The 18885-nt window shown below is 40.4% G+C and overlaps 1 protein-coding gene across 1 annotated transcript in view; it reads right to left on the minus strand.

The window, feature by feature from the left end:
- Positions 1 to 997: 997 nt before the first annotated feature.
- The window catches only part of carmil2 (capping protein regulator and myosin 1 linker 2), a 61608-nt gene continuing 43720 nt past the window's right edge, over positions 998 to 18885 (minus strand). Inside the window, exons 33-41 of the mRNA XM_026174824.2 lie at positions 13933 to 14806; positions 13304 to 13408; positions 12030 to 12066; positions 11349 to 11417; positions 9769 to 10019; positions 8590 to 8722; positions 8365 to 8454; positions 7775 to 7876; positions 998 to 7666 (exon numbers count right to left, since the gene is read on the minus strand). Of these exons, the coding sequence (XP_026030609.2) occupies positions 7101 to 7666; positions 7775 to 7876; positions 8365 to 8454; positions 8590 to 8722; positions 9769 to 10019; positions 11349 to 11417; positions 12030 to 12066; positions 13304 to 13408; positions 13933 to 14806 (2227 nt within the window). The 3' untranslated portion in view covers positions 998 to 7100. The remainder of the gene's footprint in view (positions 7667 to 7774; positions 7877 to 8364; positions 8455 to 8589; positions 8723 to 9768; positions 10020 to 11348; positions 11418 to 12029; positions 12067 to 13303; positions 13409 to 13932; positions 14807 to 18885) is intronic.

The raw sequence follows: 18885 nt of genomic DNA on the forward strand, positions 1-18885 counted from the left end.
GTTCTAGATCTCTACTTATCTTTCATCTAAAAGTAAGATAATATCCATATATCTGGCAAATTATTTTATTCAAGCAGCTGAAATTTAATAAAAGTAACTAACTGTAAAGATTGACCCGACACACTGGTATGTTGTTCACGTTTGAGAGTGTTAATTGCAATATCACACGTGTGACGTCTTTATGGTTCGGCATCCGGTCCGCCAACTTTCGATATAAGAGAAGAACAATGCTCCTGAACTGCCTTTAGGTTTGGACATGAGACTCACTGATGTTGGCTGGTCTGCTCTGGTCTGCACTGAACAAGTGCAAGTGTTTAGAACACAAGAAGACTACACTGAAGGGAGATTGTCCAGTTTTAAATCAGGTAAGATTATTGCTGGTGAGATAACAATTACTGTAAACTGTGAACCATGCAAACCTTCTCTAGCAGAATCCAAGAAAGAAAGTCGGGGAGATGAATATGAACACATTTGGCATCTTTTTAAATTATTATTTAACAATTCTTGCAGGAGTGTGATTGCTCCTTTATTTCAAGACATTTTTCTCCCATGGGAAACCTTAACTTTTATTCTATAGTGTAGTTGAATCTTTAAAGACATTGGGACACCATTAAATGTCCCAAAACTTTACTTCCTGAGATTGTGATGCAGTTTTTTGTTCTCTTTGCCTGTTAAACCTTTTAATGGGCAACTCAGCCTTTTCTAAGCTTTTTCCTAATTCACTGTTAATCAGTTTTTTTTATATAGTGCCAGTTTGCTTCAACAGCTGTTTTAAGGCATTTTATATTGTAAGGCAAAGACCTTAGAATATTAAGAGGGAGAACCTCAACAATCCGATGAGGCTGTATGAGCAACAGTGTAGAGGAAAAACTCCCTTTTAACAGGAAGAGAAAGGTTTGAAAGAGAAAAGACAAAAAATGAGCACAAAGTCTTCACAGGGACCGATGACAACAAACAACTGAGTCAAAGTTTTACAAAGTACAAAATTATCACACAACTCAGTTAACTTTTTAATAATCTTAACAAGTATAGGTTCACACTCTGTTTATAACTTTGTGTTATGTAGTTTTGTACATATTCTGTGCGTGCAAGGCAAAAATAACAATGAAGGTAGAAAATAAACTCTCCTCCAGGATAAGAGGAAGGCTCGGGTCAGACATCACAGGGAGGTGAACTGAGGTCTGCTCTTATAAAACACACACACCATTCACAACAACCACCCTGAGAGAAACACAACATTTTCCTCTGATTATATAGTTTTGTTTTTAATCTAGTGACTCTGGAGAAAATTATTTAGCTGACTAAAGGAGTGATTGGATGGATATACGAATATAATATATTCATGTGATCCCACAAAAATGAGTGAGCGGAGCTTTAGTGTCCCATGTATTCAGCTGGAGATTATAAAAAGGCTTAATGTGAAAACAAGGCAAAAAGAAAAATTTAAAATACGAGACTAAAATAAATACTTGTAATAATTTTCAGTGCATATAAATGTGAATGCTTTTTTCCACCTGTTTGGAGATACTTGTACAACCAAAATTTCTTTTAAAAAAATCAATGCAATTCAACGTATGATGCCAAACTCTGAACAGCTCAGGTCAGCTCACCAGTAAACCTCATAGGGTCAGCGTTAGGTGGTATTTTAGCCAAATGCAACACAAACATAGTTTCAGAAACGAGAAGATACTAACTTTCAAATCTTTTGCAAACGTATAAACTTACTGTTGTTCTATTCCATTTGGGTACAAACAGTGAACTTAATCCTAAGTTCTAAATATAGTAGCACCAACCACCTGATGGATCTCAAGAGGTTAATTTTTAATTTTACTTGTACTTGACTAAAAGGTCTTGTGCTGTACTCCTGATTGAATGTTGTTAAAGAAGAATTTCAGCTATCCTTACGTGTCCAAACTAAAGATAAGGCTGAACCGACATATGACAAATGAAAAGAAACTGGGCATGACAGTTGTATGTGAACACTGCAAAAGTAAAGTATTTCTGTTTTATGCATTTGATTTTGAACAACCCTGAACACTTTTAGTTTATGAGGAAATCCAACTCGTATCGTTCTTGACTTTTGGAGGACGAAATCAAAGAATTAAAGTTTGGAGTTCATAGCAACATTGCACAATGCCAAGCAGTTTTCACTGGGCACTACTGTGGTCCTGCAGAGATGTTACATGCTGTGTTGTGCACTGCATGGAAAGGGGAAAAGCAATAGGAATAGACGAGGCCATTTTCACCTCCAGACCATCTATTTCAGTAGTAAAGGATTCACTTCTTGTGCTTACTTAGAAATTAAATCTAATAAAATACACAAACATACAAAACAATTTAGACATACCCAAAGTACCTTTTCCTTGTAGTTGGTCTTAAGCCTGAGTCAGACTAGAATAAAAACAGGATGGCCTATTTGCGAGCAGAAAAACACAGTTGCTGAGAGACAGCACTGTTTTTTGTTTTTGCTGTCAGCAACCATGTGAAAGTAGTTGCTGTGAAGTTGAACATACAGCACCCTTCTCTTAGTCACAAGGCACAGGTCGCCTGTTGGGAGTCAACCTGTCTCCAGACTTGCAATGACTGCCGTCACACTCAAATAGGAAAAAGGTTTCCAAATAACCCTGATCTAGTTTCTAAATACAGACAAACTGACTACAGGTTACAGTCAGTCGGATGATGATGAACACAACTTATCTGCTTCACCAAGTGGAAATATAATCCAACGAATCACACAAACCTGATTTAGTCAGGTTCATGGCTCGCATTTTACTGCAACTTGTGTTGAATTTAATGCCAGATCAACATGCCTGATTTTTGTGTGATAGCTGCTGCTATGAGTGCTCATTTGTTTGGGGAGATGTTAGCAGAACAAGTACACAATCAGCACAGGACCAGCTTAAAGCTGCGAGCCAAGAGCCAGAACGTTGGCTCTGTCCTGTAGATCCTTACTGAGTTGTCATTCTGAGCGTCGAGAGCCAAGCCCCACATGTTCCTGCATTCCAGTGCTTTAGTCACATTTTTACACAGAGACCAGTATACAATGAAAACATTTTGTTTCTCTGCAGCGTGCACACTTTGCTTGACAGGTGCTATTACATAGATTCATGTTTAAATGTTACAATACATAATACTGACTTTAATAAGAACCTAGAATTTAACAGAGTCTGCAGAAAAACCCAGAGAGTGACACAGAAACAGTATCTTCATTAACACAGATGGATCGGGATCTGACAGTAAAATATGTCTTGTGCTCTTTACATCACACATTTGCGCTGCTATGCATAGATTTCAGGTTTAAATAGTTTGTAATAAACCAGCTTTTCTAGCTAAACCCTGCACGCCCCTGAGTGTTGGTCCTCAGGGCCCACACACACAGTTGTATCAGAAGAGCTCACTTTTAAAACAATCCTATTGGTTCTTCTATAGTCCCCCTTTATTTCTGTTTCTTTCTCTGTTTTCAGAGAGAAACACAAGAGCCAAACCTGCTTTTACACTGTGTTATATTTGTTAATACATTACTTGCTGCCTCACTTTTGAGCAGCAAATTTGCACCGCTCTTACTAAAATTCTGATCATTGCTGAAATGAAATAGCTGCATCTTTGTTTGTTCCTAAATGTATAAATTGTAAATTTGCCACATTTATTTACTCTGATTGAGTCAGACCTGCTGTGTAGGGATTCTGCACAATCCATGAACTGCTTATCAAGCTGACTGTTTAAGGTGGGCCGCACCTCACGTCATCATGTATTATGCCTGTGCTGCAAGTGGCTAGTCCATCCTTGCATTTGGTATTCCACTGCTTCACTGAAATTTGCAACACTTAGCAAACAGATTTGCAATTTTTCCCAGTTTATAACAGGTAATTGACATATTATTACAAACGAACTGCATGTAAATGCTAACTTGACCCCAGCTGATTATAGTCTGACTTTTATCTTATTGCCCTTTTATCACTGTCTTAATGGACCAAAGCCACTTTGAAGATGTAACTCACTACACGTGGTTACAGGCCTGGTGCCCATCTTCAAAGACACCATTTGAAAGGCTTGACCACAAGCTGATTGCACACAGATCCAATCACTTTGGTGGCTCCGAGGCCTCCAACCCTAGCGTGACTGTAACTGAAACTAAGCTTAACAATAATGATCACATTAAGTATTGTCATATAGATCAACTCAGCAAATGAACCCTATTCACGTGTTTATAGCAAAAGTGGTGTTTGCACTGATGACCAAAAATCAACAACCGTATATAGAGTTGCATACATATGTCAAGCAAACTACAACCAGAAAAAAAAAAGAGGATTTTGAAAATATAATGCAAACTAAAAAACTGCTTCTGAAGGGAAACTGACTTAATATGCTGCCTTCGTCATGAGTATCACTGCCTCTTCATTAAGGCACGTGTAGATCTGCCTATACAATTGCTTTTTATGTAAACATGCTGCTAAAATTTATTCTTATGCTGCATGAGACAGTTGTAGCCTTACTCTTTCTGTGGTCGTCAGGAAAATAAGCAAAGAACAAATATGAAAACAATGTTTTATAGTCTTGATATCTTTTCTTGAACATAATGAACTCAGAGCATGTTAGGCTTGCAGAAGTTAACATGCTGATGTACCCCAGTGAGGAAGGGACCACTATGGCACAATGCAAACCCACAGATTAAACCTACCTCACTAACCCCAAATCCTGCTTCATGGTGGAGGCCTCTAATGAGGCATCTCCCTCAACTTCCAAAAAAAGGATATGCAATATGAGATCTTAATCAGCAGGAGTTCAGTGGTATTAGTGACTAATTACTTATCCCCTTGGCATAATCCAAAAGAGGTTGCCTGGACTCAGAATTCACAGTGTGACCAAGTAATATGATGTAAATAATGTCTCTAAATAACCTTAGTCACAATTAGATTTGAAGTACAAATGTAGTTTCCAGAAACCGAGTCATTTTGTAGAAGGTGACAAAAAGGCAAAGTAAAAAGACATCTGCTATCAGCATGGAGTTTGTAATTCACTTTGAAATCATAACAATTTTAAGTAGTTGTTATTAATGTGCCTGACATGGTGTAATCAAACCAAGTGTGATGTTGTGGTACGCTCAGAAATGTCTTGTTAACAAATTGAATGTTTTTGTGGAAAGTGCATGAAAAAGATTTCAGTCCCGTAGCTGATGAAGCTCATTTCAGACTCTTAACGATGTGTGCAGGTTGATGGAAATGAATTTTATAGGTGACACATATTGTTCAATGCAAAGATGGATGTGATTCAAAAATAATGAGTCTGCAGCAAAATAACAGGATGAAATGCATGATCATTTCTGACATCAGATGAGAGGATGAGCTGTCAACACACTGATACACTCAGCAGACACATGGTTGGTGAACATGTGCCCAGCTAGCTACAGCTAACGATCAGTACATTTAATCTTTGGGGTAAATTTGCACAGACTGCAATAACAAGCCAGCAATGTAATTCATGTGCTTCCACTGTATATATAACTAATATAAATCAAAAATTCACCCCACAGAATAAATGCACCAACTATACAGAAGCTAGCACGCAGGAAGTCGGTACCATCTGGGTGTATCATACCTGTGGTTCTCACACGTTTAACGAGAACACTCCGGACATGAGAGCGATTCTACAGGAGAGTACAATAGTGCAAGTAAAATCATTCATAATTGGATACAAATACCAAAATGTGCAGATATACTCATTTATGATTACTCTTGAGGAATCCCATTAGCCATTTGAAATGTCAAAATGCTGACTCTGGTGGGAAACGTAACATTTAGAGACGAGGACAACTCATTATCAAACCACGCATGTTTGACCATGTAAAAGTTCATCTTTGAAGTTTGAAGTCGTTCTCTTTGTAACTTATGTAAAGATACTTTTAGCTGTTTCCTTTTTTTGAGCTGCTTTATTAAGTGGTTGGCACAACAGATGGATTCATATGTTTGATATGGCACCAGGTTCATGCCAGATGCCCCTGCTGATGCAACCAGCACTGGGAGTACTCCCAGAAGCTGGGTTTGGGGATCTTTCACGTGTAAACCACTTGCTGGCTTATAGTGACTTTTACAGAAAGGCAAGCGAACTGTAGCCCTACCACCCCTCCAAAAAAAAATCAAAATGAAAAAGTAATAATAAATAAATAAATAAATAAAGCCTACTTTTAAGAAAACAAACAGAATTAGATTAAAACAGCTTCTTGCTGTTGCTTGACTTCTTCACCTCTGCTCTCCTTCCTGGCAGTAAATTTGTAGCATTTTTTTTATCTAATGATTTTTCAGAAAAATGTTCCCCATCAGTGTGACATGGAGCAGTATTACCGCCGCACATGTTTAGGGTTGAGCAGGTTTTTTTTAAAGACTATATTGCTTAATCTACAGTGATGCATCATATTCTACAAAATCACAGGTTTACAGTCTGGCCTGTGAGGTCCACATAAGCTTTTAGTTCATTCAGAGATACAGGCTGACATCTTGATTTATTTACAAAAAATACTTTATTTATAAAAACAATTAGAGCTGGATTAAAAGGCCTGATCGCTGTGTGACATGGTTAACTGCCAATATCTAGAGCAAGATTATATATTATTCTAAGAAGAAAGTGCTGCATTAACAAAACGGCTGGTTATACTTGATCTGATATGATAAAAGATGGCAGGTTATTGCCAATAAACAAGCTTAAACAGCTTATGTTAATGTGTCCGCCGGCCGGGGTGACATTTATTATCAATATTATCTGTTTAATACTTCGATTGTGTAGAAATTGCAGCTTTACTGCCCTCTTGAAATTTCCCACAAAGTGCTGTTCAGTGTTTTAAATGTCAAAATAAAAATTCTGAAATTTACCAGTGGGCAGCCACGTTGGGACCAATTTTAAAATTCAAGTGGTTAATGGGATTTTTCAAATCAATGGCTCCACAAGAACAAACAAACAAAGGTCTAGTGACTGTGATTTTCTACTTATCTGCTGCACTAAAACACTCACACTACTCTCAGATACGCCCTCAGTTCCAGATCGCAGTGATGTCTCAGACCTCTCCCTCCTAAATGTGTTTTCTGCTTAGGTAAGTCAGTCTGTGGATGCTATTCAGACAGAGGGGGCTCAGTTCTTTGGTCTGCTGCCTCTGCCTTCACTGTGTGATGTTTAGAGATGGTCTCTTTCTCTGGTGTGCTGTTTCTCAGATCCACCGGGCTGGGGACCTTCTTCTTGTGGGATGTAGGACTTACTTGGGGGACGTCTGAATATCCAGACGTGACTGGGATTGTGCTGAGGGTCTTTCCTCGAGGTGCTGGGGAGACTAGTAATTTATCTAGAGTTTGGGGCAATGCTGGGGCTGTGCTAGTGGTATTTTTGGGTGGGGGCATCACTGGAGACTTTTCCAGTGTTCGGGTTTGTGGTGGAAGCCTCTCTTGGGTGGGTAAAGCTTTGTCAAATGCATGGCTGGAAAACTGGGTTGCATCTGCTTCATGTAGAGCTTGAGCTGTAAAGGAGGGACACCCTGAGCCTGGGCTTTCACCCTTTCCTTGATGGGGGTGCTTGGTTTCGGCTGCTGTGCTTCCACATCCCATTCTTCCTCGTCTTTCCTGCAGCTCGTCCTTCTGGGGAATGCCCTTCTTATCTTTATCAGTCTCCCTTCCCATGTCACTGGCTGTGAAGATGAATGATATAGATTAATAAGTAATAATAATAAATAATAAAACAAAGAAGGAAAAGGATCGACCAAAAAGGCTAAATTATGAGCATGACTTATGAAGACCTCTCTGTCCTTCTCCACTGGATGGATCTTCAGTGCAGGATGGCAGATCACTTCTGTTGCCTCGGAAACGGATGGGTGACCTCTGTAACACTGCCTTCAGCTCTGAAAAAGAAGGGTATGAGGTTTAATAAAGAGTCAATCATCAATTATCCCTTTCTGGGAGAATACCACACTTAACCTCACGGTGACGAATGGATGAAACATTTTACTCAAAGCCTCACGCAAACCATCACACATTGATACACGGACTCTTTTCTAAGCCTGTCTGACACACACTCTGGATACATCGGGGCAACTCACGGTTCAGTATCTCTGACATGCGGACTGGAGGAGCCGGACACTGAAACTCTAAATGTCAGGCCCACATCAAACAAGACGCACAAAGTAACATCAGCCTGAGAGGTTACGATGAATTGTGTCTCTGGCCATGAACACTCACTGGGGGTGATAAACTGAAAGTTGTTGACTTTCTCTAATAATCTTTATTTTAATCACACTTTTCTGAATATTTTTCATTTAACCAGTTGTGGGATTTGCTGTTGCTAGCATTATTTTTCACAGTTTCATCAAACACTGGTGCAAAGCCTCACCTTGTGTCATGGCAAAGGCATCCTCATGGACAGACACAGCTCTACGCTGCGGAGGAGGCTTCATGTGTTGACGTGGCTTAGGAAGACTCTCTGAAAATACACACAATCATTTATTTACACTGACTTGGATTCCAGAGCTGATTTCTCTTTAAAACGCATTGAAAGTTGTAGCAGAACCACCACAATTTTGGTTAAATTTCTTTTAATAAGACAGGTAAGACAAACCCTCTGTCACTGATTGTGCTTTTTCAGCGCGATCCTGTGTACCGGGACTTCTCCAGAGAGGTGGGACTGAAGGAAGCTCCTTTCTAGACGACACGTTCGATGTTCCACCCTGGAAACCGTCCTCGCTTCCATTCTAGGAACGTAATCACCAGATGTTCATTGACACAATTTTGTCTCTGTACGCCACCATTGATTTGAAATCAGCGAATCAGTCAAGAAGGTTTAATTCAAGGGTTTAACAAAAGCACTGCATCAACAGCTATTTTTAAATGCAGTCCTTCATTTTCAGAATGTCAAATATGATCAGACAAAAAGGTGTTTTTCCTCTTAACAGAACAACATGAATGTGAATCATCACCTAGACGCGGCTATCAAAGTGAAAACTCCTGTACTGGTTCTAAACGGGCTAGTTCCTTACAAAATGAAAGAAAGCATAGTTCAGTTAGTTCTGAAAGCACAAAATATTGTTTAAACGTTCTTTTTCAAATTTCAGTTTTCCTTTCTTTTTCTATTGACTAAAGTGTTTTTAGTTATAGGGGTGAGCGATATTTTGAATATACTCGATGTATTGTGAGTTTTCCACACACTATGATTAAAATGGCTACCAGAAAATATGGCAACTGTGGGAGTTTCAGATAAGTGAGAGAATGACACTTGCTGTAGTTTGGATTTCACAAGGAGGATGTCGAACAAAACGCAGTAATTTGCAAAACCTGCCATAAAACTTTGGTAAAAGCAGTACCACGACTTTATTTCACCAGCTGAAAAGTCACCCACTGCATAAAGAAGAGTGTTTTAAACTCTGCATGTCAGCCTCTCCCCACACACCAAAGAAAACCTTAAATGAACCAGCTGTGACACCTGCGACTGTTCTTGGTCACTCGTTTTTAGAGTCACTGTCTAGGCTTATGTTTCTGTAATTTGAGGTCATCACATTAATGACCCCCTGACTGAATTGTCAGTTTGAATGAGTATACCAGTTCAACCATATACCACTATATGGTTGACAATAACATTTGTTTTGGGGGGTTATTTAAACATCGTGATGTCTATAGTGATATTTTCTCATATCGCCCAGCCCTACTTAGTTACCTAATATATAATCAAACAATAATAGCTTTGTGTACAGTCTCACCTTCTGAATGATCTTATTGCCAACAATAAAATGAAATATACTACCTGTCTTGTAGTCTCCTCTGGCCTGCCATCATGTTTTCCTCCTTCCAGCCGCTCCACTGGGCTGCTGGAAGGAGGAGCAGAAGAGGGACGAGCTCCTCCTGCAGCAGCCAGGGTGGAGAGAGGAGGTCTGGCTGAGATGGCAGGTTTGGGTGGCAGGGGGCCAATAGGACGCTCTGGGAGGGCGGGCTTTGGAGGAAGGAGAGGATCTGGTTGAACGGGGTGCAGAGATCTGATCGGATGCCTGGGATCAGCTGGGAAGCAGGGTGAAAGGGACATTGCAAGTGTTCCCAGTTAGTGCCCATAGTTTGGACAGATGTTTAAAAGGATGTAGATTATACACAGAAAGCATGGCATACTAGTACAGAACTTCCTGTGTTCTCATATCACAGGCCTAGATACATCAGACTGGTTACACTACAGAAACAAGTTTATGATGTCACTCACTGTCCAGTGTCCCATGTCCACCAAAACTAAAACCTCCAAAGACTAAACTTTGCTGTTTACATATAGTACATTACAACGTGATATCCAGACTATGTTCAACTTTATTATAAAGCATTATAAAGTTGTTCTTTTAATACATATGATGCTGAGGCTGGGTGTGGTCTGTGGCTCCGCAGACAGAGCTGACAATGATTGTTTAATCCTGCCTCTATTATTTCAGTAGCACGCCGGCACCTTGGAGGGGAGGTACGAGCTGACGCTGGGATGGGTAGCGGGACAGCTGGAACCACATGACAGTCTGAAAAAACAAACTGTGTAAACAAGTTCACTCTGTAAATAAGGACACTTGAGCCACATCGTTTGTGCACATCCCTAACCCTAACCCTAGCACGTGCTGGGTCCCTGTAACAGCTGAAGAGTGTTACAGTGGCACCCAACATCCCAACACATGATGTTAGACCCATAGCCCGTGCAGCAGATGCACGTCCTGGCTCAAATGCACCAGGAGCAGGCAGCCGCACAGCGTGAGCAGCTGACTCATGTACAGAGTTCTGGTAAGATGCCAAGGGGGTACACGGCAGGCTATGGTGGACTCGGGCTACACGCAGACCTCAGTCCACCAAAACCTGGCTCGGCCGGGAGTGTTGTTGGAGGCAATATTCATAGAGGTCAGATGTGTGCATGGGGACATAGACCGCTAGAAATGAGAAACAGTGGCAAATGCATAAAGTTACGGCTGCAGTTATCTTCCACCCAACACATCCCTTAATTCTGGGACAGAATTCCCTGTGCAAGCGGATATTGCTTCCAGTGGATTATGCAGCTCAACATCCTGAAGCAGTGCTGCTGCACACCTTTTCTGCAAAGGGTGTGGCACAGGCACAAATTCACCTCATTGGTTGTGCATGTCTGACTGTGCTGGGGTCCTGTAACAGCTGACAAGTGTTACAGATCCATATTTCAATTTTTTACAAAATACGTGAAAACTGGTCGATCATCACTGACTTCTTCATGCTGGTGCATTGTCCCACACAGCAATACCGTGGGTTTTTGTTTTTTTTTGCTGAACTGGCTCTTCCAAGCTATAGATTGAGATTATAATTTATATGTAGACATGAGCAAGGAAATATTGATACCTGATGAAGTGGACATAGTCCTGGGCTTCATGTATGTGGGAGGTGGTTCAGGTTTGTCAAGAATAGCACCTGAGGGACAGTGACAGGACAGTAGAAGACAGTGAATATTACGAATAATATGTGAATCCTACAGCTTATCACACAGCTCTAGATGACAGATCTTAAAACAAGGATTAGTAGTGATGACTCAAACAAAATAAGAAGAGTGATGGAAAAAAAACAATATTTATAAAACTATATGAAACACATAGACTCAAATGTTCTGTTAAAGAATTAAACTAAATTTGATTTATAACCATGTACACTAAAAAGGTTGGAAGACAGTGTGTTACTTAATCAGAATAGTTCAATTTGAGTTCAATTCAATTTTATTTATATAGCGCCAAATCACACCAACAGTTGTTTCAAGGCGCTTTGTATTGTAAGGTAGACCTTACAATAATACATACAGAGAAAAACCCAACAATTATATGACCCCCTGTGAGCAAGCACTTTGGCGACAGTGGGAGGGAAAGTGGATGGTAAGTTATAAATGACAAATGGATTGGCCTTTACGTAGTGAACTTAAAGGGCATTACACTGCACACAACACTGAGTTGCACACTGACAACCACACACACAAACACACTTATACACAACATATATTTTTTATGATAGAGATATTTATGCAAAAACACTTACCATCAGAGTTGGCCTTTCTCAGCTCTTCATCTTTATTCTGTAAAAGAGGAATTAGTCTTATTTTTGTCTTATGTATTTTCGTGTAGCCAGATCTTGCTTGAAAAGGAGATTTGAATTTCAAGGCCCTCCTGGTTAAATGAAGGTTAAATAAATAAATAAAAAAGATAAATATGAGGTAGTTGGGATTTTACTATTCACCTTTGTTTTCTCTTCCAACCATTTTTGTCTATTTTGCTGGTTTGGGTCATTCCAATAAAAGCAGTGAAAACTTGAAAAAGTTGAAACCTGTTTTTTATTGTAGTAACTTTCTTGTACTCTTTAAAACAAAGTTATAATTTAACGTCATACTATGAAAACTGACCAAGTTACTGGTTTTCAAAGTGCACAGGTATGGGCTGCAATTTGGTGCTTTTTGCTCTATATTTTCCAGCATTTTTGAACCAGATTATCCACATAAACATATTAGGGCAGAAGAACACAGGTCACCTACTAATCAGAAGGTCCCCATCTGCTCCAGTCTACATGCCAAATATCCTTGGGCAAGATACTAACCCCGGTTGCTCTCTGATGCATCCATCAGAGTGTAAGTGTGTGCGAATGTTAGAAAGTGCACAGGAAAAAGTGCTTGTGGTGTAAATGAGACAAACTGTGTAAAGCACTTTGGGTGTTCAGATAGAGTAGGAAAGCATTTTCTCAGTGTCAGTGTGAAAACTGCCATTACTGCTGCTTTCTATTCCCATTAATAGCACTAGCCTACTACAGAGGAGTGGAAATGTCTGTTAAGTTAAAGGTAATTTTAGATCTACATATTTCTTTGAATCATAAAACTATGATGATATACTATTTAATTACAAAACTACTGGGACACTGCCTGGCTGCCTGGTAGGATGATGACAATACTCAGTCAGCCTGTTATGGCTCAGGGGTAAAAACTGTGAAGTTTCCACACTCATCTGTAATGTACGTTTAATGAGAGTAGACTCAATGAATATGGAAAAATTGAGATATGTGGTTTTTCTTAAGACATTCCAACCTATCATCCATTTTCTTAATCAATCACTCATTAAATGGGAAAAATAATTGAATGAGACTGAATCACTTTTGTTTTCTGGCAAACTTTCAAAATGGGATGTGGGAGAATGTGTGAGGAGTGTTTCTCACAATTTAAAAAGATAAAAAATAAAAGAGGTGCGATAGTCCTGCATATAAAATATTTAAGGCAAACAATGTTCAGATTAATATGTTTACACACACATGCGCACTCCCCCATTTACCTGGCTCATCTTGGTTTCAGCAGGTGGAGTTTTGGCCACGCCCATTCTGTGCAACATCACCTGAAGCTTCTGCTCAAAACTAGATGTGCTCTCCGAAGCATATTTCTGAAAGACAGTACAGAAACACTTAGAACAATAACTGTTCCCTCACACACACACAGGCACTGGCTTGGCTTGGTTCCGTTGGTATTATTTGAAAACTGTCAATATAAAGATTGAGAGTAGAGTAGATGTTTTATGAGAATGGGCATGAAGCCCTACTAGAATTTTACTAATAGTATCACTGTGTTAACACACGAGCACAGCAAAGACGCGACTGTGTTGTTGTACTGGTCATATCCAGGCGACGAAAGTGATAACGTGGTAAATTTATCATAGCAACAGGTAGACCTTTGAGGAAGCGTTTACTCTGTATCAACAACAAATAGCATCATTTACAATATAAAATGGGAGCAGGTCAAAGAACAGGGAAAGGTTCTACCTTAATATGCTAAGATTAGACTTAAAACAAGAGAAATTCAAAATAAAGGCTTGTCTCTGACATTAGCTTTTTTAGAAACCTTGGTTCCCATCGAGATTCATCTCATAATTTACTGTTATTATGATGTTACAGGTATCACAAGACTGACCTTAGTGGGTGTATCCTTGTCATCAGTCTCTAATCCCGTCAACAGTATGAGACTTTGGCTCTTTCCCTCTCTCAGTGCCCTCTTGGTCACTTTTAGTCTCCTCTCTCCATATGGAGTCCCTACCAGCTGCTTGTCCTGCTCAGTCAGAGTGCGAGTGACCACAGGACTGGGCATGCGAGCTGGCAAGACAGGAGCTGCCTCTTCCTCCAGATTGGAAAGTACAGTAGTCGTGAGATCAGGGCTTGTTGTGATGGTGGGATACAAGGGAGTGGTCTCACTGGGTGGCATCATCATGGTTAACGTCTGGGCAGGCGATCTCTTTTCCCGCACATCGCCTGCAAGATGTTGGCTGGTGGCGGAGATTCCTTCTGTGGTGGTGGCATCATTAGAAATGTTAGCATCCTCCACTGACCTTGCCCCTCTCTCCTTCTCTCTCTCCTTGTCCCTCTCCCTCTCCCTCTCCCTTTCTTTGGCCTCACGGAGGGGTCGAATGAGGTCTGCAATGGAGGTCCTTTTGACCTTCACCCCTTCTCCTCCTCCTCCCTCTCCCCCACTTGCCTTGGTGGCTCGGGCAACTCGAGCCCTCTTGAAGGCGAAGAAGTCACCAAACTTTTTCTTGATATTTTTGGTGGGAAGTGTGGTGGTGGTGGTGGTGGTGGTGACGGAAGAAAAGGTGGATGGAATGGAGGTAGAGAGGGGTGGAACATCAGTGGATGTGAAGGACATGTCAGTGGATGCATAGGGTGAAGTGAGAGTGGTGGTAGAGGAGGTGATAATGTCAGACGTAGAGGACAAGGGGGTTGAGACTGAGGGGGTGGAGCTTGACTCTGGGGGAGTGGCTTGGGCAGGGTTTGACTCCTCCCACTGGCCTTTTCTGCAGCAGGAAAACAGCAGAAAGAGCAACAGACAAGAAGAGACATTCAGTACTACAACTACTGGTACAGGACCAAAGACATGCTGAGCTCAGGCACACAGCTAACATGCATGCAAACATCACACAGGGCAAAAACAGCTCCGACAGATTGACAAAAAACCTGGAAGCTACGTCTGGACTTCCATGTAATATGCTTAAAATTTGCTTCACCCGTTGGTTAAATAAATACATATATTAGTCCAATCATGGCTCTGGTCCTGAGTGGATATGAGCCCGGTCAGGTCTATGTAGTTTTGTCTTTACTTCGGGAGAGTTAGCTTAGTATAGAGAAAATGAAGGACGCTAACACCAAAGGGAAAGACATTTGTTTGAAGTTCACACCTGCTACACCAACATAACATGTTGTTGTCAACACAGCAACAGAGCTGTTCTGACCTGGTGCTGCTAATGCTCAACGAAAGGGTTGCAGAAGCCTGGGTTTGAGTCCATCCCAGATCATGCCTTCCACATTATTCCACGTTGCTCTCTTCCTACTTTCCTGTCTGCTGTGTAAAAGCTAAAAATGCTACAAACTGCTGTTCTGACATGGCAATTCTGGTGTAATGGCTCTTATATGGTCTTAATTCAACCAGCTGATTCTTACATTTACTGGAAGAGTCGATTTTTTTCAATCACGGATGTTTACATTAAGCCTGAGTAATAATTAACATGTAAATCGCACACACGGAGTGGTCAGGAATCAGGCTGGGTCAATCTGATTTACTGGTGTTCAAAATGCTCTAGTGAGAGTACTGACAGAGATTTGCATAGGTGTGAATGTGAGTGCGAATGGTTGTCTGTCTCTATGTGTTAGGCCTGCGACAGACTGGCGACCTGTCCAGCGTCTGCCCTGCCTTTCGCCCTATGGTAGCGGGGATAGGCTCCAGCCCCCCTGTTACCCTGATAAGGATAAGCAAAAGAATGTGGATGGATATAATATATTGTATTATTACATTTAATTGAGTCTGTTTCTGTAACCACATAATTTCCTTAGGGATTAATAAAGTATTCTGATCCTAATGTGACACAAAATAAAATCTTGCATGTGTACAAGTTGATTCAGCTGCCAGAGCTTTAACAGCATGTCACAGTCTCCTTCAGTGAATAGAGCTGCCTCAGGTGTTACCATGTTTAAGAGGCAAGTTTGGATTTGAGGATATTTAGAGAATTGCATCCTGACTTAAGACCAGAATGGGCTCTAGTTACTACAGGAACATATCGGTAGACCCCATATACATTGAGGTCCAAAACACTTGTAGGCAGTCTGTGATGGTATACCCTAAAGACATATCTCCATTTGAAGGGAAGACTGGAGTGGGGGGTGAGATCATCATTGTCCCCGCTTTCATAAGGATTCCCACGGTACAAAATTAGTAAGATAAGGCTGACTTGCACAGCAGAGTACAGTACAGAAATGATTATGTTTTGTTTTAATTGGCTTTGTTTAGCCAGTTTTATTTCACTCAATTAAGTGTGGATGAGTTGCTGTCCAACATTTAGTCCATATTCTCATCTCCACACTTTCTCGCTGCCTCCTCTCCTCTTCGTTATAGCCAACATTAGCAAAGTTTCCACTGACACCCTGTTGGCCAACAGCATTAGAGGCAGTCGGTGTTAACCTGGGGCCCAACTGATCCACACTGGTGCAGTGGTAAGCACCATTGTTTCAGCAAGAAGGTCCCTTGTCTGAATCTCCTGATCTCTGGAGCTTTTCTGTGTGGCACTAACCAGTAAATCTAAATTGTCTGTGGGTAGATAAAGTGTAGCACCATATGGCTATGATTAAATATACCTGGGCACCTTGAATAGTCCGTATATTACCAAAGCACAAACCTGTAGTCATGACATCACATTTAACAGCTGTGAAGAACACAGCCTCATTACAACCACTTCAGCAAATGGACGCTGAAAGAAATGTCAGCTGTCTGTGAACAGTAATTAAAAACACTAACACTAAAAAAAGAATCTGGTATGAAGAATTTAAAGGTTATTGACCAGCAGTCAGTGGATGGCTGAAGAAAGAGCGCCACCATCCCTGTATACGGATGGGGGACTCGCCCTTTACATAACCTGTCATGCCATTGCCCCACACCAGTTATATTAAAAAAGAAAGACAGTGAAATACAGTTGAAAGCCCCGGATGTCATGATCTGAGTTGATTGTGTTGTTTTCTTTCCAAAACTCCATCTCCTTAGAGACTGTGTCTGCTCCCAGACCACCAAAAACAAACCAAAAATTAGCAAAAAACATTAAAATATCACAAAGGAAGAACAATATTATCAACAACTGCACCAAAAAGTAAAACAGTGAAATGTGGATTATTAAACATTATGTCTCTGTTTTGAATAAATAATGGATCAACACACCGATTTACTCTGCCTTACAGAAACCTGGTTAAAGCAGGATGATTATGTTAATTTAAATGAATCCACACCCCCGGGTCATTCTAACCATCAGAAACCTCGAAGCACAGGCCGAGGGGGCGGTGAGAAACTCTCTGAATATAACAGAGTTTCCTTCACTCCATCTTATTAACCAACCAAAGACCCAGAAAGTTTTATTTCATTTAAAAGACCGACGCTTAGCCTTATCAACCCTAGCTGGATAACCTAAAACTGGAAAACTTATTTGCTGTTAACTATCGTCCACCTGGTCCTTACTCAGAGTCAGTGGGTCTATCTGATCTCTTAGACTTTTTATTTCATTTAGTGCTCATCTATAAAATAATTATTGTGGGGGATTTTAATACCATGTAGATGTAAAAATGACAGCCTCAACACAACATTTAATCTATTATTAGACTTAATTTGATTCTCTCAAAATGTAAAATAAACCCACCCACCACTTTAATCACAGTCTAGATCTTGTTCTGACATATGGTATTGAAACAGAACATTTAACAATATTCCCTGAAAACCATCTTTTGAGCTTTTGAGCCAAGCATACCCTTAAACCTAACCTTATCTGGTAATGCCGGATGGTTGCCCTCCCTGAGCCTGGGTCTGCTGGAGGTTCCTTCCTGTTGAGAGAGAGTTTTTCCTTCCCGCAAGTACTTGCTCTTAGGGGGTCGTCCGATTGCTGGGGTTTCTCTTTATTATTCTAGGGTCTTTACTTTACAATACAAAGCGCCTTGAGGCCACTGTTATTAGGATTTGGTGCTTTAGGAATCAAAGTGAACTGAACTGATTTGTTTTCCTTGCCTTCTTAGTGTTCCTTTGTGTCAAGTTTCTGAGAATATGTTTAGAAAGTTACTTCCTGTTTTACTTTGTTAGGTCACATATTTCTCTTTGCACCTGCCAGTTACACGAGTTTCATTTCACAAAAATATATCTGAATAAGATCTGATACAATCCTCATGACTGGGTTAAGACAATGTCATCAAAAGTATGGATGTTGGATGAAATGTGCTCGACTAGGGATCAAAATGGTCCAAGGGAGAGATGCCTGTCATTGTATTCTAATCACGTGTGCTTACACTATGACTTCGTCATTACTGCCCATAGTGTTCGTATGGGAGTCAGATGAATATTTTCTGTGTTACAACATTGTAATTATATGTCATCTCTGTAGTAGAACAAAATCTCTACTGAGTCAGGTTTGAGATTATCAACGGATGAAAAATAAACAGCCATAGTTCCCTGTCTTGGGATTCAAAGGGAGTTTTTTCCTCTTTTCTCTTTTCTGACAGGTTGTCCTCACACTTAGTGTTTCTAGAATTTAAATACCAATGATCTAATCAAAACAATTGCAAAAGACATCGTTTGATGATATTGTGAAGTGGAGGGGATCATGGAAGGTATAGTCCTGAAAACAGCTTTAAAAACATTTAACTTTGTGATGTTATGACAATACTGTGTGCAGTGGGTGCCTAGTGTGAGTAATAGGGAAAAAAAACAACGTTGGCAGCATTAGTCCAAGCTCAAGGAGCAGCACTTCATGCAGACTAAAGAGCTGTTAGGGTGCAGCTTATAACATTTATAGGGTCACTGATCATCTGTACCTGTAAGCCAGCTATATGACTTAGGAATATATTACCTAGA

The sequence above is a fragment of the Astatotilapia calliptera genome, chromosome 7 (assembly GCF_964374335.1).
Source record: "Astatotilapia calliptera chromosome 7, fAstCal68.1, whole genome shotgun sequence".
In the NCBI taxonomy this organism is placed as follows: Eukaryota; Metazoa; Chordata; class Actinopteri; order Cichliformes; family Cichlidae; genus Astatotilapia; species Astatotilapia calliptera.